This window comes from Setaria italica, chromosome IX (genome assembly GCF_000263155.2).
Source record: "Setaria italica strain Yugu1 chromosome IX, Setaria_italica_v2.0, whole genome shotgun sequence".
Taxonomy (NCBI): Eukaryota; Viridiplantae; Streptophyta; class Magnoliopsida; order Poales; family Poaceae; genus Setaria; species Setaria italica.
This window is the reverse complement of record NC_028458.1, coordinates 56,003,843-56,026,615: the sequence shown is the minus strand read 5'-3', so window position 1 is coordinate 56,026,615 and position 22,773 is coordinate 56,003,843. Positions and strand designations below refer to the sequence as shown.

Sequence of the window (22,773 nt, the reverse complement as noted above, 5' to 3'; positions counted from 1 at the left end):
ACAAGTGTCTTGTCCTGCAATCTTTGATCATCTCAAAATAACAGACACAGCACGGCACCAGGCAAGCATGCAAGTAGATGACACAGCACGGCACCAGGCAAGCATTCAAATAGACGACACGATTTAGGTATCTAGCAAAATACATTACTTAAAAAGTAAGTACATCCTCTCCCGTGCCTTGCATACGATGAGTTTAGCATACCATATAAGCATATATATAAGTTATGTCACAGCATAACTGCTAGTTAACTGTATAGATCATCATCGTCAGCTGCAGCTGCAGGGGCTGCGAAGGGGTCGGCCGCCGCTGCCGTCGGTTGGTCGGGGAACCGGAACTCGCTGCCGAACCCGCGAGACTGCTGGAGGGTCTGGGCGAAGGCTTGGTACTTGCGGATGTCGGCGTCGCTCACGCTCCGGCGCGCATACTTCATCGACTCCTCGAAGTGAACAGCCCTGATCTCAGCAATTTCATCCACCTCGTCTTCCTCCATGGCCTCGGGGTCGTCCTTCCTACGCCTCTCCATCTCAATATCCTGAAATCAAGATTTTCAGTTAGCAAACAAGCATATAACCCTGCGTCTGCAAGAACCAGTACTTTAAGAGCAGAGCAAAAGGGATGTTACCTTCTCGATGTTCTCCCTGATGGCATACTTGCACGCACGCTGGCAGATCTCAGTGATATCTGCGCCGCTGAATCCCTGGGTGTATTTGGCAAGGGCGTTCAAGTCAACATCCTTAGCCACAGGAGACTTCCTGAGGCAGGCTTTGAAGATCTGGAGCCTGGATTGCTCATCAGGCAGAGGAATGTAGATAAGCTGATCCAGACGCCCTGGCCTCAGCAAAGCAGGGTCAATGATGTCTGGTCTGTTGGTGGCACCGATAATGAAAACAGTCTTCTTGGCGTTCATGCCATCCATCTCAGTCAGCAGCTGGTTCAACACTCTATCAGCAGCACCTCCAGCATCACCAACACTGCTTCCTCTCTGAAATACAGAAAAAAAAAATCAGTCATTGCAGGGAGTGTCCATGTGTGCACAAAAGCATAGCCAAGAGACAGACAGTACCTGAGTAGCAATGGAGTCAAGCTCGTCGAAGAAGAGGACACAAGGAGCAGACTGCCTAGCCTTGTCAAAGATCTCTCGGACATTGGCCTCACTCTCACCAAACCACATGGTAAGCAGCTCAGGTCCCTTCACACTGATGAAGTTAGCCTGGCACTCATTAGCAATCGCCTTGGCCAACAAAGTCTTTCCACAGCCAGGAGGGCCGTAAAACAGAACACCCTTTGAGGGAGACATGCCAAACTTCTCGAATTTCTCTGGATGCTCCACTGGATATTGAACAGTCTGCAAGATTCAAAGTCTGTTAAAAAAAGGATAAACTAAGATTTAAAGCAATTTAATAGCTGAACCACTGTACAAGGCCAAGATACCTCTTGAAGCTCCCTCTTGACATTCTCCAGGCCACCAATATCATCCCAAGAGACATTTGGAACTTCAACTACCTGAACACAGAAGTTCAAGGTTAGCCTCTGGAACAAGTAAAATGTATCACAACATACAGAAGAGGTTACTCCTAGAGATACTCACTGTTTCACGCAGGGCAGACGGGTTGCTCGTCCCAAGTGCAGTCTTGAAATGATCATTTGAGACAGACATAGAGTTGAGTATCTCAGCATCTATGGTCTCATCATCAAGATCTATAATATCCATCTTCTCACGAATGCACTGAAGAGCAGCCTCAGTACAAAGGGCAGCAAGATCAGCACCAACATAACCATGGGTATCCTTTGCAATGTGCTCCAAGTCAACCTAAAAAATTGAATTACAACCGAGATTAGTTTCAAAACCAGATAAATTATACAGAAAAAACAAATCACCACATCAATAAGTGTATCAGTGAAGGGCACTTACATCTTCAGACAGCTTCATGTTTTTGGTATGAATCCGGAGAACCTCAAGGCGCCCAACTTCATCCGGAACACCAATATCAATCTCACGGTCAAACCTACCAAACCTTCTAAGAGCAGCATCGATACTGTTTGGACGGTTTGTGGCACCCATAACAATAACATGTGCACGAGACTTGAGGCCATCCATGAGAGTCAAAAGCTGTGAAACAATACGCCTCTCAACTTCTCCATGGGTCTTCTCCCTCTTAGGTGCTATGGAATCTATCTCATCAATAAAAATGATGGAAGGTGCATTCTTCTCAGCTTCTTCAAATGCCTTTCTGAGATTGCTCTCACTTTCTCCTGCAAGCTTTGACATGATTTCCGGTCCATTGATCAGAAAGAAGAAAGCACCTGTCTCATTAGCTACAGCTCTAGCAATAAGAGTCTTGCCAGAGCCAGGTGGTCCAAACAGCAATATGCCCTTTGGTGGCTTCACGCCAATAGACTTGAAAAGCTGGGGGTGGCGCAGTGGGAGTTCAACCAGCTCTCTGATTTGGGCCATTTGCTTCCTAACTCCACCAACATCATCATAGCCGACCTCATCGAGTCTTTCCTCATCCTCCCTCTTAATAGGCTCACCTTCACAGAATAACTCTGTATCCGGTGCAACGATACAATACTCTGTTGGGTCAGTCTCTATAACTTTGAATTCTACACTTCTCATACCACCCCTCACAAGGAAAAGGTCCGATTTCCTCACGGGACGATAGGCTTCAAGGAAGTATGCTGAAAGATTGAAGGTAAAGGCAATGTTAGCAAAAGAAAACACATTAAAGCAGACAAGCAAGATGCAAAAGAATTTTAGCATGCCCCAGTGTTCTGTCTCTATCATCTATCAAGGCATCCTACATGCCATTTGCCAACAATCCAATTAGTATAGCCTATCAGAAGATGCTAGTTCAAACATGCAGCCAGATCATGGGAACTAGTACCAACACCCGGACAATGCAGAACTACCACAAAATCTTTCAACATATACATAATAAAGCTACAAAATAGCTAACTACAACGAACTCATCTATCAAAAATTGATCTAAATTGCCAGAAGAAATATCTGTAAAAAATAACTGTGTAAGAACACTGATAAAGAAATCTTACGTTTCAGGAAGGCATCAAATAAGTTGCCGGTAATGCCTTCAACCGTGTCATCAATTGGAAGTATGTGAACACGCTTCCCGTATTTGACATCTGGGCATTGATGGACAGAAATCACATCACCAAGTCGTACCCTCAAGTTCTTCCTGACAACCTTGTTCATCCGGATCTTTGGCTCCTCACACGTGTCATCTGCAAGCACAATGCAGATAGTGTCCTTTCTCTTCTTACCCTGTCATGAAGTGATCCAGAATGTTAGCGGACAAGTATTATGTGGCAGTGACGAGGTTTCTAGGGAAATTCAAAATACTGCTGGTAAAAGAGCTTTGCATATGGGGATTCAAAGAGTATTGTCCATAATGTGCAAGTTACATAACTACAACACGTAGAATTCAGAAACAGGTAAAGCTCATCCACCGCATCAAGAAGCAAGAAAAATTTTAAGTTAGTGATGCCCAACAGATTAATTTAAGAATATATGTCTACCAAAAGATTAACTTAAGAATATGTAATGCACACCATTATCAACTCTCTATTTACACCCTTCAACTGACCTCACAGCATCATAAAAAAAAAAGAGCAGGCCTCATTATGCAATACATAGCAGCAATCACAGTTAACGCAGTGAACAGAATCAAATCAATATAATTTATATTACAGGTTCAAAAAAGCTTAACACTTCAGCACAAAAGAAAGCTAAATCCAGCAACCACCAGGATAACTTCTTAGGAGAAAAGCAGTGATATTTGCAGTAACTATCACATGGTCACAGAGCCTTACAGGTCGGTAACCCTACCCTGTTAATTTCGAGCTACAGTGATTAGCGCACATCACTAAAACAAACAAGCACCAAACTCGTACCAAGCCATGTACTGTGATTCTACACACATATCTACTATAAGATCACAACAAGGTCGAAATCTCAAAATCCAACCGACTAAAACTTCTAACTTCACCCACCAAGCAGTAAGTTTAGCTGAGCTTACAGATTAACAACTACAAAGTCACGGTTATCGCAAGGATTTGCAATCTACACAGCGTGTACCACCACAATCCAAGACCCCGTAATACAATCGAAACATAAAGTCGACGAGGTAAAGGGCTCATCCGTACCTTGAGCAGGACAGTGTCACCGCGGAAGAGCTGGAGGCGCTCCATGGTGTCCGGGTGCAACGCGACGACGGAGTTGTCATCATTGGTGGCCTCGTCGACCACCAGCCGGTTCGGCGACTTCTTCCTCTCGAGGATCGCCGTCGAGAAATCCTTCTTCCCCTTCCTGCTCCACACCCCACAACACAACAGTGTCAAAAAAAAAAATCGCCAAAACAACCCCCCCAAAAAACCCTCCTCTGCACCAGCAGCAACAACAACAGATCGAAGCCCAACGCGCGGGCGGCCAGATCGGGGCGGGTACTCACGGATCGGAGGACGACGGCTCGCCCTGGCTCGCCATGGCGGTCGAATTCGACGAGGCGGTTGGTGCTGCTGCCGAGAGAGGCGAGACGGCGACAGATATTTGCGTGTGTTTGGGGACCCGAACTGAGGAGGACGCGAGGGGATTAGTTTGCCTTTATAGCTTTCTTTCTTCTTGGAGCAGGGGTTCCGCCGTTCGGGACTCCTCTACGTGTCCGGCTCGGATGGTGGGTCGCGTCAGGTCAATGACTTGTGGGTCCGAAGAGTGCGTGGCCCCACCTGTCAGTAGAGTTCGGGTCGGGCCTGGGCAGAGGCCGGGCCGTGGCTGACTAGGAAGAGAGGGGTCAGGGGCGTGGGGTGGACGGGCCCACATGGAAGTTTCTGGTGGATGTGTTGTTAGCTTGCGAGGTACTAGCCTCCAATCGGAGGAAACCCTGTGATGTAAGGAATCGGCAAAATTCAGCAATTCAGCAAAAATTGTTGCCACGATCAAACTGTTTTGGGGTAGATTCGTGAAATTTGTAAGTTCCTACGGATCTATAATATATATAACTTAACAGCCCTTGTTGACCTCCATTCTTCCATTGCCCAGGAATTATGTAAAGTTTCACAATCGAGGCAGTTTACAATAAAAGTATCACCTAAAACATGACAAATTTGCGTAGCTACTTCATCGTTCGATTGCCATCAAAAAAGAAAAAAGGAAGAGGAAACCATCAGATTACCAATTGTTGTAACATCAGAGGATATTCAATACCAAAGGGCCTCCACAATTAACAGAATGGAATAAGCTTTACATGAGCATCAGCCTTCCACACAGTACCCGTACATATGGGCTGACATGCATTACATTTTTCGAAATGGAAAGGCATTACATGGTACAAACTTGTATTTGTGTAACTCTTGCAGTTTTGTCAGGACGCTGTCGGCCTAGGCAACCTCTTTGCAATTTCCTGTCCCAGGAACATGGTCATGTTAGGAAGGTGTCCACAGCAGATACATACTGGTAATAATATAGCTACAGAAGTAGAGAGCAAGATTTGAAAGTGCGTAAACATAGGAGAATAACATATGGCTGGTAAAAACAGAGGCGGCACCGGCACATTATTTTTGTGAATCACAAATGAATCTGCATATCATAACGATATAGGCAAGTGTCGATGGCTAGATCCATGAAGTTTCCCTATCCATGTGAAGCTTAAGCGAAGTTTCTCAGGACATGCTAAAAGGGGTCTAGAAATGAGGAATTCAAGGCACCGATGCTTTGTTTGCTAAGCATGTTTCTTAAAAGACAGATTAACATTAACAGTTGCTGCTAGGTCCTATCTTCAGCTAGATTTGTTTCTCCTCTTACATGTTATTTGAAAACAAATAGCTCTATGTACTCAAAGCATACCTCAAACAGTTGGTTTATATTATCTGCTGTTTTTGCTGATGTCTCGATGAAAAACATATTGTTCTTCTCCGCATACTCCTGTGCATCCTGCAGCAAGTATGCCATATTGTCAACAACACATAGCAGCCATTAACTATAACATCTATCAGTTGGCAACTAGCGAATATTCTTACCTGCGAAGATACACTTCGATTCTCATGTAGGTCAGCCTTATTCCCAACCAACACCATTACAATACCAGGACTACCATGCTTCTGAAGTTCCTGCAGAATGGGAAAGAAAACCTCAAACCGGAAACAGGGTGCAGACCATAACAGAATTTCAGACCACTAAATATATTCACCAAGTCACAGTGGTAGATCTTGTACTGAAAATAAGAGGGGGCATCAAACATAGGTAACAGCAGAGAGATTAGCGTTTTTTTACACTTAAGTGATACAATTAAGTGCTTATTAAATAATTTTTCTATATCCGATGAGGAGGAGGAGGGCATGGTCTACTTTGGCCAGCACTATGCTCCGCCACTGCCAAGTCAGTTGCTTGGTAAAATAAAATGTTCAAGGTGCATGCTCTTCTAAATTATAGTGTTGCTCTGGTATAATCAGTTGAATAACAGATGACTATATCCAAGTCATCCATTAATAATCTATACCAGTAGTGTTACAGTATACTACCTCATTACAGCAGAACTTCAAGCAGATGCTAAATGTAATAACAAGCACAAGAACTCAGAAGAGAAGAGAGTTGCTGATAGTTTACCTTAACCCAGTACTGTGCTTTGCTAAATGATTCTGGACTAGTTATATCGTAGACAACAATTGCGGCAGCAGCTCCTCTGTAGTAAAGTGGTGCCAAGGCAGCATACCTGAAATTCAAAAGAGCAAATTCTCAAGACTCCTTAATTCAGGCAAAAATATGCATGTGCTTGCAAAGAACATGGATCAAATGTGCATATACCTCTCTTGCCCAGCAGTGTCCCAAATTTCAAATTTCACTATCGTTGAGTCTTCTAATGCCAATGTTTGTGATAAAAAGGATGCACCAACAGTTACCTACAAACATTTGGGAAGATAAGTTGGAGAAAGGAAATTCTACAAGTGAAAGTAATGTGTCTTTCATTCATGACTTAATCTGATCAAAAGAGCAAACCACCTTGGAAGTAGGATCGAACTGACCACGCACAAAGCGAAGAACAATGCAGCTTTTCCCAACACCTGAGTCTCCCAGCAATACCAACTATGCCAAGAAAAGAATGAAAACATAAAACAAAGTCATTAATTAAGCTTACTAGACAGATCACAATGTGGTGATCTGCTTGGAACTTGGTAGGGCTTTAGGGCCATTGATGCAATGAATGTATTAACTTTCTGAACCAAAAATGCGCAATACATATGTCCCTCCTTCTACTGTCTAGGCTACAAATAATGCATACTAGCAAAAACAAATCACAATCTCAAGATATAGTAGTTGATAATAATAACATTACTGCAATATATCTCTTTTGATATTTTTATAATAAATATAACATCTAAGAAAATCTGTATGGAACGTGTCTCATGTGAAGAACATACAAAACAGTCTGGATGTAAAGCACAATGCCTGTGCTTCTCACCTTCTGAAAACTATTTTCACATGAAAAAACACAGTAAATATACTAAAATGCTACATCACAGTAATTGTTAATTGTCAGCCACAGAAAGATGGGATTTCTTGAGTATATTAGGTATTCCAGTATGCAAATTCACTTGGCATGGCCCCAAAAACCCTTGGCTGAGATGCAATAGTACATAAGCGCACAATTTACAGCTATAACAACTAGTATCATAGTATCCCAACCTTAAGAGTAGATTAGACAAGTTTCAGTACATATAGAACGCATCTATGTGCTTTTGAGTAATAATTAAATGTTTTCCTTCCATGACTATTATCGAACACCTTGGCTCTAGCATCTTGGGGAGCTGAATCTAAATATACAGCTGACATGCTGGTACCACAAGCAATGCAATGCCAAAAGAAACAATAAAAAGAAATGAAAGATGAAATCAACCACCATTGATTATTAACTATAAAGAGGGCAGAGTTTGACTACCTTAGCACGCAAGTCCTTTGAATCAGTGGCAGAAGAGCTATCGTTGTTGACAGTGTTTAGCCCTCCTGTACTTCTAGCTGAATGGAGAAAGAACTGTGTGTTATACGTCAACTTTGACTATCTTCTGTTCCAGCAGCAAATTGTCCCCAGCGGCATATCACATTTTCCCAAACCTACTTGTCATATTAAATCGTAAATTAACTAAATAAAACAAGTACCCACCGTCCACATGGTAATTTCGGTGGCTGTGAGCACGCAGCGACGCAACAACGTCCTTCCTAAGAAATCCAATTAATCCACTAAACACAGCTCAAAACCCTACAAATACTCTACGAATTGAGCTAATCCATGGCCTAAACGACTGCACATCAAACCCCCAACGGAACCAGCGTTGATCGGTCTCCTTCGTTCATTAATCGAAGAACTATTGTAACAATTATACACTGCGACCTGCGAGATTTTAATACTCGAGGGAGGAGGTGCGAACCTGGTACAGACGAGGAGCAACCCATATCTCACGCGGTCCGCCGGCGTCGACGGGACTATCGCACTGGGGCACGGGGGCGGCGACCGGGCGGGGAGGGGGGGATCGGGCCTTGGCCTGCCTTCGGGTCGGTCCGCCGCAGTTTGTCCTTTCTCGTCGTTGGTGTGGGCTCTGAATCTCTGATGTGATGCACACACGACGCGTTGCTGCTGCTGCTCGGGGAAAGCAAAGGCAGGTCGTTGGGCACTCGGACGGGTTGGGTCGTCTTGTCAGTGAAATACCGGATATACAAGTTTATCCACAACGTTGGGCTGGGCTGGGCTGGTTTGCCAGAATTAGATGGGCCCAAAATTTTCTCTTCCATACCGCTAGTGAGTGTCACTCTCTGACTCTGTCTGAAGATGCAGAACGCACTGCAAGTCTGCAACTGAGCAACCCTCGCCCATTTCCTTTTACTCTCTGCTACACTGGCACACTGCTACACAGTTGATGCGCGAAACTGCCTGCAAACTTGATGAAACTTCACTGATCACGCGAAACTTTTACATTTCCAGTCGGATGGAGATGGACCCAAATCGTCTCCATGCCCCGACCGCTACCCTCGTGTAACTGAACAAAGCAGCCTTGCAACCAACTAACCGTGCATGTGCACAAAGCAACGGGTTCGATTGCGAAGTTGACCTGCAGCAGCGCCCCTCCGGCTGTAAAGGCAACGGCTGCAACATCCGTAGTGTGCCCGTGCAGGAATGTTTCCTCCCTTTAACTTTCCCTTCTGTGAAGCCCCATCTGCCTCACTGCACTGAATCCGGCACGCCCGATGCCTCTGAAGAAATAGAGGACAAGCAAAAGAAGGCTCTGATTTTGGCAGCAGCGATGTGACATGCCAAGAGCCCAAGAAGGTGGTGGTCCATGCAGCACACCTTTCCCTTTTGCCTTTCTCAAAGGGGCTCTAATTTTAATTTGCTGCAGTAAAAGGGGCAGATTATTTTTTTTGTAGGTAGACTTCTTTTCTCAAACCTGAACTGGTGGATTCTGAAATCGAGAACTAGAGTCCAACTGATGATCATGCTTGCTGCTGTAGTCCACTGCTATAGAGTCAAATCAGTAAGGCCGGGTTAAGAACGTACTACTAACTGTGAAGAAGTCAAGGCTACTTGTCCATTATTCCCAAAGATCATATTACAAATCCCTCGGCATTTTAAGTGTTCATTCATGGAAGTGAAGCTGTGGGTTTCTTGCGAAGATTTTGTTGTTCTACGGCCATCAAGAAGATGTTTCATCAGGTTTTTTTAGATTATGGGTTTCATCAGATGGTGATCTCCGAAAAAGGATGGTTGAAAATCTAGACAGCTATGGCTCTGAACAATGCAAAGATCAATTTGTAGTCTTGCTTAGATATTTATTTCTGCAACTGTTCGTCAACACCTTGTGCAAGACTTCAGCTCATCCCTGAGGTAGGATGCTGAACTCGACAATACTTGTCGACGCTCTGAATCTATCTTATTGGTTTCTTCTAGCGCAGTCAGAAATGTACTGGTTTCAGACCTGATAGCAACGGACTGACACTGAATGGTCTGCAATTCAGTTGGATACTTCATACAAGTCGCTGAACAAAGCAAGCCACACCATGCAACTGCAAAGACTGAGCACAAAAAAGGCAATTACAGCTAAGGCCATCTGGTAAGTGGTAACGCACCAAACCGAACTTTTTACCGAACAAGCTATTATATCTGGTAGAAAGAAGCTGATGCCAGGTACTTGTAACCCTTGGAAGTTGCAAGTTACCAGCTCACCTAAAAGCTAGGGATAGTTGAAGTCACTTGAATCAACAGCTACCATGTGATGTGGCCACTCACCACTGGATCCTGCACTCTGCATCCTGCAGCAGAATGGAAGAAACGGGCCCAGAGCAGCAGCCAACATACGCACAAGTTTGCCTGTAGCTGCAGCCGTCGGGAAAATGGCCAATGGAAAGAGGACGGGTGTGAGGTGGCAAAGATGGGATTAAAGGACCCCAAAGCATGTGGTTTAGGGTCCCCCTCAAAGGCGGGAAACAGTCTTGTTTGTTTCCTTCATGTCTTTTGATAGATTCCCTAGTGATCGCATGTTCCTGCTACAGGTAAATTAAAAGGACAGCATAAAGAGAGAGAAAGAGCAAAGCTGAAAGGCCAAAGAAAAAATAAGATGAAAAACTCAAAATAAAGACGAAAAAGGGTAAAAGGCCAGCATAAAGCTTTGGCTTTTCGTTTAGGCGGGAGTTTACATGGACCAAGCCCTGTTGTAATGCAGATTTCGTAGCATCAGAGACCTAGTCTTCCAGCCTTTCCAATCTAATTGCATTTTAGCAGCATTCTTTACTGTCTTGTGCAACTTCATGTTTAATCAGCATCGTTACGTGAAACTACGATTCGATCGAATCATTAATCCGCACAGAACAAGATCGGCCAGCCGGTCGGTGCTCTGATTTCGTCCCAAGATTATCCAGCATTGTTTTTTCAGGAAGCAATACAGCTCAGAACTTTCAGGCAAACAAAAAGAAATACAATTCCCAATTCTTAAAACATTATACTACATTTTTGTGTAAAGAAGAATCCGTCCGTCGAATTATTGCAAACAGCACGATATCAAGATCAGTCGGCCGGTCGGTTGTTACTTTGATTTTATCCAAAACCAAAACCTGACTCGGACGCTCTGACCTACCAGCTGCACGCGCGTGCTCATCTGAATATTCTGCGTACGCATCCGTGAGGCTGGAGCACCCAGGATCCCAATGGGATGGCGACGCTATCCTCAACGTCACGAGGCTCGCCGCGTACCTAAACAACCTTGGATGCTGCCGCCACGATCACCACCATTTCTGCATATTTTCAAAAGCAGTTCAGACCCCCCAACGACCGGCCTTGCAGGCTGCAATGCCAGTCAAATGATTTACGGACTTGTTCTTCGCAGTTTCCTAAACCACGAGACCTCCCCAAAAAATAGCTACTCTAATTTTGGACGGCATGTGCCAAGCCAATAACCAAACTTGGAACACGGACTCAATTAATGCTAGTTAACAAAGGAAGCTAGCTAAGCACACCGACAAATGATCCCTGGCCTGTTGTTGGATGAACAGGATTAGGCTAATCAGGCAACACTTCCAGAAGCATCCTTGTGACTTAAACGTAATTGAATATTGGTTTGAAGCCTCAAAAGTCCAAGCTGCTGACATGGTGCTTACGCAAACACTACACTAGTTTATTCAGCCATTGGGGGAATATTCCGGGTCAAACGCTCACGATGCTCGAGTGAGGACAAAAATTAGCAGGCGACGGAGGAGTTCTGAACGCCTGATGTGTGTGTTCTTTCTGCATTTGGCACCGTCGCAATAATGCAGCAGCAGCAGCAGCATAGCCTGTGGTTATTATTTAAAAAGAAACACTGGATATTATTTGATTAATTGTAGCCGGACATGTATAGGGGGTCATACGGTGCGCGTGGTTTGCATGCCGGATCAGCTCAATTAGCTATGGCACAAACTTGTGTTTTGAAAAATGCTTGGTGAACTTCTGCAAGCTTACGCAAACCCTAGTTTTGAAGGGCTAGTACTAGCGATTTGTTAAAAAAAAATAATCATAGTTGAGCGACACTCCAAGCAATTGGCGGGAAACGGAACTCTCTGTCCACACGTCAGAAAATTAAAAAGGTGACGCACTACTTTTCAATTTCCAGACGACAAGCACAAAATAAGATGACGAGGATTTTGACATTAACACACGAGATTAGAATAAAAGTCATGGAAATCTGAATACAGATAAGCACAAGCTAACCGCAGCGCAAAAAGTTGCAAAGCTACAAAATAGCCGGAACCGGGGAATTTGTCCCGAGGAGAGAGACCTGCTGACCCTTTTGCCCTGCAGTGACGTCACCACGTGCACGCTCTAATCCTCGGATCATTCAACGTCAACGCCCCGCAGGCTACGAAAAATCGCTCTTCTTTAATCTTTTATTCCCAATCAACCGTCGCGTTCTTCCGTGGTTGCTGGGATGGATGGTTTGGTGGTGTGAAAAAGGCATGCAAAATGCGTGCGAAAAAGCGCATGGGAAATGGCTACGTTTCCCGTCCGGATAACGCCTCCTCGGACGCACTGAAAACGTCAGGAAAAAGTGAGACGGGTCCTCCAAGCTACCAGCACGATTCGCTGGTTCTGTGGTTGGCGACCGAGAGAGCGAGCCCTTCTAGTCGGCGAATCGCACGCGGCTACCAAACCGCGGTTGCTCAGAGATGGATGGTCTCCGAATGGAAACGAAGAATTTCATCACAAGATAGAAAGGGTTTTGGTATTTAGATTCACCGCGTAGTAAAAAAGATCTTCCGGTCCCCAAATGTCAGAAGGGGGCTGTGAAGTGTGAGCCACTTAAAACGACGGCACGGGCAGGCTCCAGCGTGTCCTTATTACCATCGCCGAGATTTTTATTTCCTGGCTGTGATCTTTCCGCTAGATCCGCATCCATCCCTTCTCTTGCAGCCGCGAATGCAGCACCCGGAATTTTTTTTTATCGAAACAGAAAATACTAGTATGCACGAAGAAGATGATGTAACAGGAAGAATTTTTGAACCGCCTGTCCTTGTCGACTCCACGTCGGACTGGAGAGAGCAACACCAAAATTGCGCCCACGACGCATCGACATGGCGCGGTCGATTGTTAAAATAGTCGTTTTTGGAGGTTTTCTTGTTAGCCAGGAACCGCACGTACTAATGGAAATTTAATTGAAATAATTGCCGGATTTAAGTGGCGCCCAGCATCAGGAATTTACATGACAAGAGCGTACCATTGAAGTAAAAGGCAAGTTTTATATGACTGCAATTAGACCTCCAATGTTGTATGGTGTAGAATGTTAGCCTAAAAAAGATGACATGTCCAGTAGATAAGTGTTGCGGAAATGCGTATGTTGCGTTAGATTTGTGGTCATACGAGAAGGGATCGAATTCGAAATGAGGATATACATGATAGGTTAGGTAGCACCAATTGAAGAAAAGGTTATTCAACACGGGTTGAGGTGGTTTGGACATGCCCAACGAAGGTATCCGGAGGCACCGGTGTATAGTAGAATCCTAAGACGTGACGATAATGGGAAGAGAGGCAGAGGAAGACTAAAATTAACATAGGAAGAGGCAATAATTAAAGGATGGATAAGAGTGCTTGGAAAACAACTATTCATGTACCCGACTCTCATTAGGTTTTAACTCTAGCCTGTACCCGACTCTCATTAGGTTTTAACTCTAGCCTAACCAACTTGCTCATTAGGTTTTAACTCTGGTTATAACTCTAGCCTAACCAATTTGTTTGGGGAATGAAATGTTATGTTGTTGTTGTAATTGCCGGATTATTGAGTGCTAGTAAATCACACCACCACCACGTCTTTGATCAAGTAACGGCGACGAAGACAAGCCAGTCCACAATTCAACATCGCTGACCACGCACCACCGATAGACACTTTCCGACCAGGACCAGCTCATCCCATCAGTTAAAAAATGTTACTGCGGCCAAATTACTAACCAGTAGACTAGAACAAAGCGTTGTTGATCAAAAGATGAGATCCGAAGGATTGAACAAATGAAGCAAAATTTGATTACTGAAATGCTCCTAGAGCTCTAGAGTAAGTGGAGCTAAATCCTAATTGCGTTATGTGCATGTCGAGAACTCGAGATTTTTCCCGGCTAAGGCTAAAGCTGACGACGGATCAGTGAGCTCTGTTTCGTCACATGACGGAGCAGGCGTTAGGGTTCTCGTCGCTGAAGAGCTGCGGCGCCGGCGCCATGTCGAAGCGGTAGGGGTACGGCGGGTACGCCTGCTGCTGGCTGCCGTCGGGCTGGTGCTGGTAGCCGGGGTGGGGGTAGTAGGTGGCGGCGCTGGGGTTGGCGTGACCCATTGCATCGGCATTGCCGTAGTAGGGGTACGGCGGATAGTAGCTGGCGGGGGGCGGCGGGCCCTGCTGGTACGCCACGTACCCATGCGGCGGCGCCACGTGATACGTGCTCGGCCCCGCCGGCGCCGCCATGAACGCCGCGGCGGCCGCCGTGGACGGGCCCGCAGCCGCCACCTCGATGCCCTTGCCCTTGGACTTCGTGTCGTCGCCGACCGGGGCCGCAGCCGCGCCCTTGTTCTTTTCGCCCTCGCCGGCTTTGTCCTTCTTGTCGTCCTTGCCCTCACCGCCGCCGTCTTTCTTGGCGGGCGCCACGGCCTCGACGTCGCGGTTGAGCTTATCCTTGAGGTAGGAGAGCATGGCGGGGATGTCCATCGTGCCCCTGACCTTCACCTCGTCCTTGGCATTGCCGTCGAGCACCACATCCTTCACCCCTGGAAGACAAAGTCAAAAGCGTCAATTTTTAAGCTGCCGAACAGAAATTAACAGCAAATTCAGGGTAAAATCAACTGAATCAGAGAAGGAACGTCGGAACAGAAAAAACTCTCACCTTTGATCTTGTAGATGCGTCGCCTTATGCGGTCGGCGCAGCCGTCGCAGTGGAGGCGGATCTTGAGCAGCACCGTCTCCTGCGGGGAATCAAAAGCAGAGGCGTTTTTTAGTTGCAGGTCAGAGGAGTGTGGTTGGAAGCAGGGGGGAGCTGCCGATTGCGTGGGCGGCATTGCCTGTTGTGTACCGACCTCTTTGGGTTTCTTCTCCTCCGGCGGTTGCTTTTTCTCCTTCTCCTCCTTTGGGCTCGCGTCCTTGTCCGCCTTCTTCTCGCCGGCGCCGGCGTCCTTCTTCTCCCCGGCGCCGGCGTCCTTAGGCTCCGCGGCGGGGGCGGTCTTCTTGGGCCCGCCGCCGGCGGAGATGATCTCCACGGCCTTCTTGGTCTTGGCCTCGAGCCGCGCCTTGAGCGCCGCCGCGTCGGCCGTCCCCGTCACGACGACCCTGTTTGCCGCCGCGTCCGCCTTGATCGACTCCACCCCTGCGACAAGAACCGGCGGCGAGTCAGCAACTCAGCAGAAGAAGGAACCGAACGAAGCTAGAATCGCCAAACCGGCCGAGTAAAAATTAAAGGAAAGATCACGTACCAGGCACGCGCTTGATGGCCTTCTTGACCTTCTGCGCGCAGCCGGCGCAATGCAGCTCCATCTTCAGCACGACGGGCTCCGCCGCCGCGGCCTCCTCGGCGCGGTCATCTCCTCCCTTGCCGGCACCCATGGACTGGACTCTACTGGACTCTGAATTGTTGTTCCTCGGACGGGCGTGTGTGTGTTTTTGGATGGGTTTCTCGCCGTGCTTGCGCTGGATTTTGACGAAGAGAGGAAATGCCGAATGGGTGCGCCGAAATAAATAGGGGGAGCAGAGAGGGGAAGGAAGGGGAGGAGACAACAAAAGGGAAGCGAGAGACCCCCCCCTCTCCGCGTGCGGCGGGAGGTGGGGCCGGGATGTCAGGCGGTGCTGATCCGTATCCGCGTCGGACAAAGCGACCCCCCGCCTGCCTGCCCGCGGTGTCTTGGAGAAGGCGGTAAGTTTCTGCCAGGCTGCCGCCTGCCGCTCAGCTCATGTCTGGTGGCGGCTGGTGGACTGCTGGTCAGCTGTGGAACTGGATTTGGATGAGTGCCCGTTACGGTCAGCTGTGGCGTCACCGCGCAGATGTCCTCCCTGGTTGTTCAGGAGTACTGTAGTACCAGTACTGTGCTTAGTGTGCTGTACTACTCCTTCGAGGACCTTCTGGACTCCTGGTACTGCTACCACACTGCAAAGCCATTTTCTCCGAACTATTTTAAACCCTTATTTAGTTCACCCCCAACTTCTAATTTTGGCACTATGCAAAAAGAAGATTCCCCATCACATCAAATTTACGGTACATGCATGAAGTACTAAATGTAGACGAAATTAAAAACTAATTGCACAGTTTTGTTGTACTTTGCGAGATGAATCTTTGAACCTAATTAGTCAATGTTTGAACAATAATTCACAAATACAAACGAAACGCTACAGTGTGCTACAATGCTGTAACAGTAATTTGGAACCTCCAAACTTTGGCAACTAAACAAGACCTAAGTATTGTACTGGTGCGGCTTAATGTGAATTTTCAGCTATGAGTTTGATCTTCTTTTGTGTCGGCGACACGCGTCACACGAGGACACGGTGGCACGTGCTACAGCAATGGTACGCAGTACTGTAGGGGTTGGGTTCGAGCTCCATACGACCATACCTCTGTGCATGCAAAGGCGAAGCGAAACACGGGCAGCGGCTCGAAATCTTGTAGGCCCGGTCGCCCGGAAGCAAGCTTTGCATATTTTTGTGATGTGAAAAGGTAGATCGCACGAACGAAGGTTAATGTCCATTCAGTTACAGCTGTGTGCCCTAAAAAAGTTACAGCTGTGAATGTTAACTCAGGTAAGCAAGTAGTACTCCATAACGAAACTCTCATCTTCTTTATGTTTTCGCTGCAGTTCCATGTGTTGTCCGATGTGGCCATGAGTTTACGTAAGCCCTAACGAAACCGCAAATGCAATGCCAGGAACTAATCCTACCATCCAGTGTGCTCGGTTTAGGAAAGAAAAGCAAAAGGAAACTCCCTCTCATTGATGCAAAGGGACAAGCTGCAGTTTCTTGCTACTACTACGTCCCCTGCATGCCCTTTTCTTTTCGCTTTCCTTTTTGTTTTTCCCTGTTCCTCACGCGCGTGGATATGGCGTTTCCTGTCGACGGCGTGATGCGGGCGATGACGACACATGTCATGCGGTCATGCCGTAGGATGGAGACCTCAGAGGCTCAGACCTCAGACCCGTCTTGTCTCGCCGAGGTGGGGGTTAGGGCATGGAATCTGGACGACGCCTTCCACAGGTTCCACTGCTGTTCCCAGTTCCCAAGCGGCGGTTTCCTTTTCTACGCGAACTGGGTCGGAACCTGCCCGTCTCGAATCTCCTAGGCCCAACGACGCGGACCTGAGGGAGCGTGGGCTACACGCTTCCTCCACAAATGATGGCGCGTACCCTCCTTTTTAACCTCCGCGTTGCCCCATTTTTTTGACAAGGAAAAATTCCATCTTTTTTGTTGACCATACTGTTCAGAACTTTTGTTGCTGGGTCGTCAATTATACAGCTCATATACGTGGGCTGGGCTAGTATGGGCTGTCCGTCAGTCCGTGGATGTTCTCCTGCGTGAGTTCGCGCCTGGGCCGCCGGCGGCCTGCTGCCCCCACAGGCGGCCTGCTTGCGCGACGCCCACCGTCGTCACGTGAAACCGCCAAAAAGCCAGCAGCTACAACAAAGGGAAGAAACGCGAAACAAACGGCGCAAACCAAAAGAAAATCAGAAAAAATTCGGGTTCCCGTGTCTGCCCGCTCTCCCGACGATTTCCATCTCTCCCTCCATTTTGCCCCCCCCCTCCTCCTCCTCCTTGTCGCTTTAGGGTTTCTCCAGCTCTGCTCTCCGGCTCGCTCCCTCCCCAATTCCGCGCCCCCGATTCGGGCGCGGTCTCCCCGCGTCGTCATGGTCTCCGGCGTCGCGGACAACCCGGACGGGGGCGGCGGCGCGCCGGGCGCCCAGCTCCCGCCGCCGCCTATGGGGGCCCGGGCGGCACTTGGCACGCTGCCGGTCTCCGGTGGCGCTGCGCACTCCGCGTCTACTAGCGGGGGGAGCGCCGGCTCTCCGTCCAGCCGCAGCGAGCAGAACGCCCCCGACGGTGCTGGCAAAGGGGCGGCTCCGGGGTCTGCTGCTGCGGCGGTGGCGGCGTCCACGCCGGCCAGCGAGACCACGTTCCTCCGCCTGAATAATCTCGACATCAACGGCGATGATGCGCCGTCGTCGCAGGCTCCTACGAGGTTGGTTTGTCCGAATGGCCTATGTTATCAGTTTCGCCATCCGGCTGTTGCTGTGTGTGTCAGTGTTCCATTAGAAACTTGTGGAGATTGGGTGTAGTCACGTGGAGTGCCAATGCTTGTTCGCGGAGCCATATTTGCCCGTTATTCGAATTATGTTGTGGTTTGGTTGCTATGTGGTTAATTGGTTATGTTGGAGGTAGGCATTGCTACAGTGTGCCTACCATTAAAAAGGACAGGAACAATGATACTGTAGGGAATTGCACGTTCTGTGTTGTAATTTATGTGGTACTTCCCAGAGGTTGTAGAATGGCTACAATTATTTGTTTAATTGTGCTTCTTTTGTTGTAAAAACCTTTGTTCTTTAGTTAGTAGGGTGCTTCTTCTCTCTTGTTTCATTTAAAAAATGTATGTGTTAGCTGTTGTTTTGACATGAATGTTGAAGCGTTTTTATGTGTGTATATAAGCATGATCTACTCCAAAGCATATACTGGATTATGTATTGTAGGTTTGCCATCCTAATTGTCTATTTGATGTATGCACCCATGTTAGCCAGTAAAAACATTGTCCATATGACCTGTTATGTTCTAGAGTCATATACTACAGATAATGAACCCAGCAGTTTTTCGCACCACTCGTGTGGGTTGTCTATGATGTTGCTAGGCTAGCAAGACTTCCATGTATAGATATTTACTTATAATAATAAAAAGTTGAAAATTCATTTTGCAGAAGTTTCTACTTCTCTCAAGACTCTTACTCTCTATTGTATCCTTTTTTTTAAGTTACTTATCTAAGTTTTTGGTGCATTGTAAAACTGCAGCAAGAAGAAAAAGAGGGGTGCACGGGCAGTTGGTCCTGATAAAGGTAACCGGGGACTGCGCCAGTTCAGTATGAAAGGTGAGGCTTTTTTTTTCCCTTCCATGTTAATACTACGAACTAACAGTATCTTTGAAATGTTAAGATAGGAACATGGTGCAAATGTAAACATTTATGCAGTTAACTAGTATGCCTTCTCAGTTTCCGTCATGTTACTGCATTCGTTCTGTGATAGACTCAAGGGCTGTGTGTAGTGAATGCTACAGTAAAACAGTGGGTTCAAAACATGGTAGGTGCCTTAACACGTGTTTCATTTGTTCCTTTGCAGTTTGTGAGAAAGTTGAAAGTAAAGGCAGAACAACATATAATGAGGTTAGTGCCTTTTCATTTTATTACCCCAATTTTTCTTTTTGTTATGCGAATCATGTATTCTGGATCAGATGGGTTTACTTTTCTGATAAAAACTGCAAATTTGCATATGCAAAGCTCCTGATTCCTTTGCATGCATGACATTTCTACCTTTTAAGATTCGATCTACTATTTGATAGGGGAAGTAAAGTGTGATACAAGGTCAACCAAATGGCATTTAAATACAGGAAGATCTGTCCACTTGATCATTAAAAACTCGTCTGATGGGGAAGGACCGTCTCACTAGGAAGAACTCACTATTGCACCTGGGGAGCTAACAGTTATGCTACAAAAGTGTTGGCAACAATTGATCATTAACTGACTTGTTCGTGTAGGTCCAGGCATACAAATTGCTCTACTTGTCATTCTTGTTTCGTTAGTTTTTCAATAGAGGGTCAACATTGTGACACCATAAAACTTGATGGTGTCATATATAGACCAACCTTTATGACCAGCTTGCTTCATATCCATGCTGGCCCCCATGGTCCTAACATTATTACGGATTTGAAAATGAGAGTATTGGTACTATACATTGTTTGTATCTAGATAATTTTGGGCTTCCTTTTGTTGACTGAAAATTCCATTGGTTCAGCGTTGTTCTGTAGTGATACTAAATTTTGGAGTTCATAGTTATCGTCTTCCTTTCGACAGGTGGCAGATGAACTTGTTGCTGAGTTTACAGATCCCAATAATAATATTGAGGCACCAGATCCTGAAAATCCCAATGCAGTAAGAAATATGCCTTCTCCTTGGTATGAATTATTTATTCATTCTGATATGTGCTTGGTCCTCACTGTACATTAAAACGCAGCAACAATATGATGAGAAAAATATACGACGAAGAGTTTATGACGCTTTAAATGTTCTGATGGCTATGGACATTATATCTAAAGATAAAAAGGAGATCCAGTGGAAGGGCTTGCCTCGGACTAGCATAAGTGATATTGAAGATTTGAAGGTTCTGTTCTCTCTTAATGCATTTTGACAATTGATGCACTTTTGCTAGTTTTATTCACTGCCTTGTCCTTTTTAGATGGAGCTTGTGGGGCTGAAAGGTAGGATTGAGAAGAAAAGTGCTTACTTACAGGAGCTACAAGACCAAGTAAGGATATGGCATCACTTTCCTCTTCCCACCTCTGCTTCATGCGGTTGGAACTATTATATGGCACAATCCTTAGAGAAAAAGAGCTGATAGTGCTGTGGAATTTGTTTCATGGTGGCTTTACACAACCAAAGTTGCAGTCTAGAATGTATGCCACACTTTTATTTTCATATGTACTGATTGAATAAATATTTTCTTTATTGTTTTACAGCTGCATATTTGTCTCTTTGGCTGAATATTTAGTGTAACTTGCTGTTTTTACTGCCTTATGTTGTCCACACCATTGTATATAGGGCCATCATTAGGGCTCCTGCATATGTATTTCATTTTTTGTTTGTGATGTTTCATGCTTCATAAAAAATACTTTGCTTCTGTTTTTGTCTCTGCTGGTTTTGATTTGTAGAATGCATATGTCAACTGTCATATACAGTTGTCACATTCAATAAGCTGTAGCAGATTGGCTCCTGGACAAGCTAGTTTTCGTGAAACCAATGGCCTTTGCACCCTGTCAGAAAAATATGAGAAATTTCATACTCTGATTTTACTGATCACCTGGTGTGCCATCAGCATTGTTCACCTTGTTTGTCACACTATTGGTTCACAGAAAATGTCTGCAATAATTGTTAATTTATATTCAATGTTTGCTCTGTCTTACATCTAGTGCTTCTTATCACCTACCGAATTTGTGATTTTCATACCATGAGCTCTTTTTTTGGCATATCAAGTATGTAGGCCTGCAAAACCTGATCCAGCGAAATGAGCAATTATATGGTTCAGGAAACACACCTTCTGGTGGAGTGGCTTTGCCATTTATCCTAGTACAGGTGAATAAGGTTACAATTCTATGTTTCGCTCCCTTTTTTATACACAATGGAGAATGGACCAAGTGGAGTGGAGGTTAGCTCTACTTGCTTCCGCACATGATTTAGAGCTAAATGTCAAGGATATTTGTTCTTTTGCTTGCAGACCCGTCCTCATGCAACTGTGGAAGTCGAGATATCAGAAGATATGCAGTTGGTGCATTTTGACTTCAATAGGTGAGACGAGAATGAGCCTCTTTCTGCCTTATTCCTAGTGACTGCTCTTTAGTTTGATCGTTTGCTGGTGGGGATGTTTCATATTCAATCTCATTTAAATGCTTGGTGTCAGGGTTGTTTGCAAATTTATGCAATATTGAAGCATCATGACCGTTGTTTAACATGAAAATTATTTGCTGTTGGCTGTACTAGTATTAAAATAATTTTAGTGACACGCTGAGTCTGAGTAGCTCTAATTTTAACCAGAAGATTCCACTAAACTAATTTTCAAGTTTAGAGTTGATGCAAACGGTATCAATGCAAAGAGCATTTTGTTCTCAACACTGTAGTTGGTACTTGCCCTTTTGTGTCTGTAGTACATAAGAATGGGGTGCAAGTGTGAAACACTATCCTAAACTGGATAGATGAGAAGCATTCACCAGGATTCTGAATTCCATATAGAAGAGATAAAATAAGAACATTGTCAAAACAAGTTATGTGAATGAAATGTGTCTAAAGAGAATTGGGCATATATGCTTCTTAGATAAACTCAAGCTTTCACTCTGAATCCTTTTTAATTTGTGTTCTGACCTGCAGCACCCCATTTGAGTTGCACGATGACTCATATGTCTTAAAAGAAATGCGGTTCTGTGGAAGAGAACAACATGACAGTGCTCAAGAGATGATCTCAAATGGAGGTGAGGGCTCAAGCATGTCAAATATTTATTGGCAACAGGTACAGCATCCAGGGCGGCCAAATAATGGCACAGTTGGTTTACCAAGCTCACCGCCTATTCCAGGAATACTGAAAGGGCGTGTGAAGCACGAGCACTAGCGCTAGGGCCTTTGTTCATTGGCCTTGTTGCCTGGGCTGGTTGTTTTATTGCATCTCTTCATTTTGTAAAGGGCCTGTAAATTATTGGAAGGGGAAGGTAGCTTGATCTGATTTAGTTCTGCACCAGATTTCTAGAACGACAGGTGCCCTGAGTAATCCTAACCGTCTTTAAATCGGTTCCTTTTGTATGGCTGAGAAAAGCATTGACGTGTTGTAATTTTGTAGAGCATTGTAAAATAGTTAACGTTTGATTTGAATGAAATGGCAGCAGCTTGCGTGCTTTTGGGCACAAGAATCTTATCTAGCGAATTTCTTGTACTTCTCATGTGATGATCAGACATGTCCAAATTTTTCAAAACACGTAGCTACGTGATTATGATTGTC

General features: G+C 45.7%; 4 protein-coding genes across 5 annotated transcripts; 1 reads left to right on the top strand and 3 right to left on the bottom strand.

Moving 5' to 3' along the window:
- Positions 1-74: 74 nt before the first annotated feature.
- Positions 75-4,624, bottom strand: LOC101783641 (cell division cycle protein 48 homolog). The gene is made up of 9 exons (XM_004985613.3): positions 4,468-4,624; positions 4,163-4,325; positions 3,053-3,281; positions 1,914-2,680; positions 1,590-1,811; positions 1,433-1,504; positions 1,065-1,346; positions 624-983; positions 75-533 (listed from the first exon to the last, which is right to left on the bottom strand). The coding sequence occupies exons 1-9, from the start codon at positions 4,500-4,502 to the stop codon at positions 246-248; spliced, it is 2,418 nt and encodes an 805-aa protein (XP_004985670.1). The 5' UTR covers positions 4,503-4,624; the 3' UTR covers positions 75-245.
- Positions 4,625-5,028: 404 nt separating this feature from the next.
- Positions 5,029-8,635, bottom strand: LOC101784326 (ras-related protein RABF1). The gene is made up of 8 exons (XM_004985615.4): positions 8,435-8,635; positions 7,948-8,024; positions 7,011-7,094; positions 6,816-6,910; positions 6,618-6,723; positions 6,032-6,121; positions 5,859-5,945; positions 5,029-5,415 (listed from the first exon to the last, which is right to left on the bottom strand). Exons 1-8 carry the CDS (start codon positions 8,457-8,459, stop codon positions 5,377-5,379), a joined length of 603 nt encoding a protein of 200 aa, XP_004985672.1. The 5' UTR covers positions 8,460-8,635; the 3' UTR covers positions 5,029-5,376.
- Positions 8,636-13,973: 5,338 nt separating this feature from the next.
- On the bottom strand, positions 13,974-15,727 carry LOC101783232 (heavy metal-associated isoprenylated plant protein 6). Its single transcript, XM_004985612.2, has 4 exons — positions 15,472-15,727; positions 15,079-15,365; positions 14,889-14,967; positions 13,974-14,772 (listed from the first exon to the last, which is right to left on the bottom strand). Exons 1-4 carry the CDS (start codon positions 15,599-15,601, stop codon positions 14,174-14,176), a joined length of 1,095 nt encoding a protein of 364 aa, XP_004985669.1. The 5' UTR covers positions 15,602-15,727; the 3' UTR covers positions 13,974-14,173.
- Positions 15,728-17,686: 1,959 nt separating this feature from the next.
- LOC101782828 (transcription factor-like protein DPB) lies at positions 17,687-22,687 on the top strand. Of its 2 annotated transcripts, none has more exons than XM_004985611.4 (9): positions 17,687-18,215; positions 19,033-19,109; positions 19,357-19,400; positions 20,088-20,165; positions 20,248-20,394; positions 20,470-20,538; positions 21,264-21,362; positions 21,505-21,575; positions 22,152-22,687. In XM_004985611.4, the coding sequence occupies exons 1-9, from the start codon at positions 17,884-17,886 to the stop codon at positions 22,387-22,389; spliced, it is 1,155 nt and encodes a 384-aa protein (XP_004985668.1). In that variant the 5' UTR covers positions 17,687-17,883; the 3' UTR covers positions 22,390-22,687. The 2 variants fall into 2 exon arrangements, with proteins under 2 accessions (XP_004985668.1, XP_012704658.1); XM_012849204.3 differs by having other exon boundaries at positions 21,264-21,371.
- Positions 22,688-22,773: the final 86 nt, after the last annotated feature.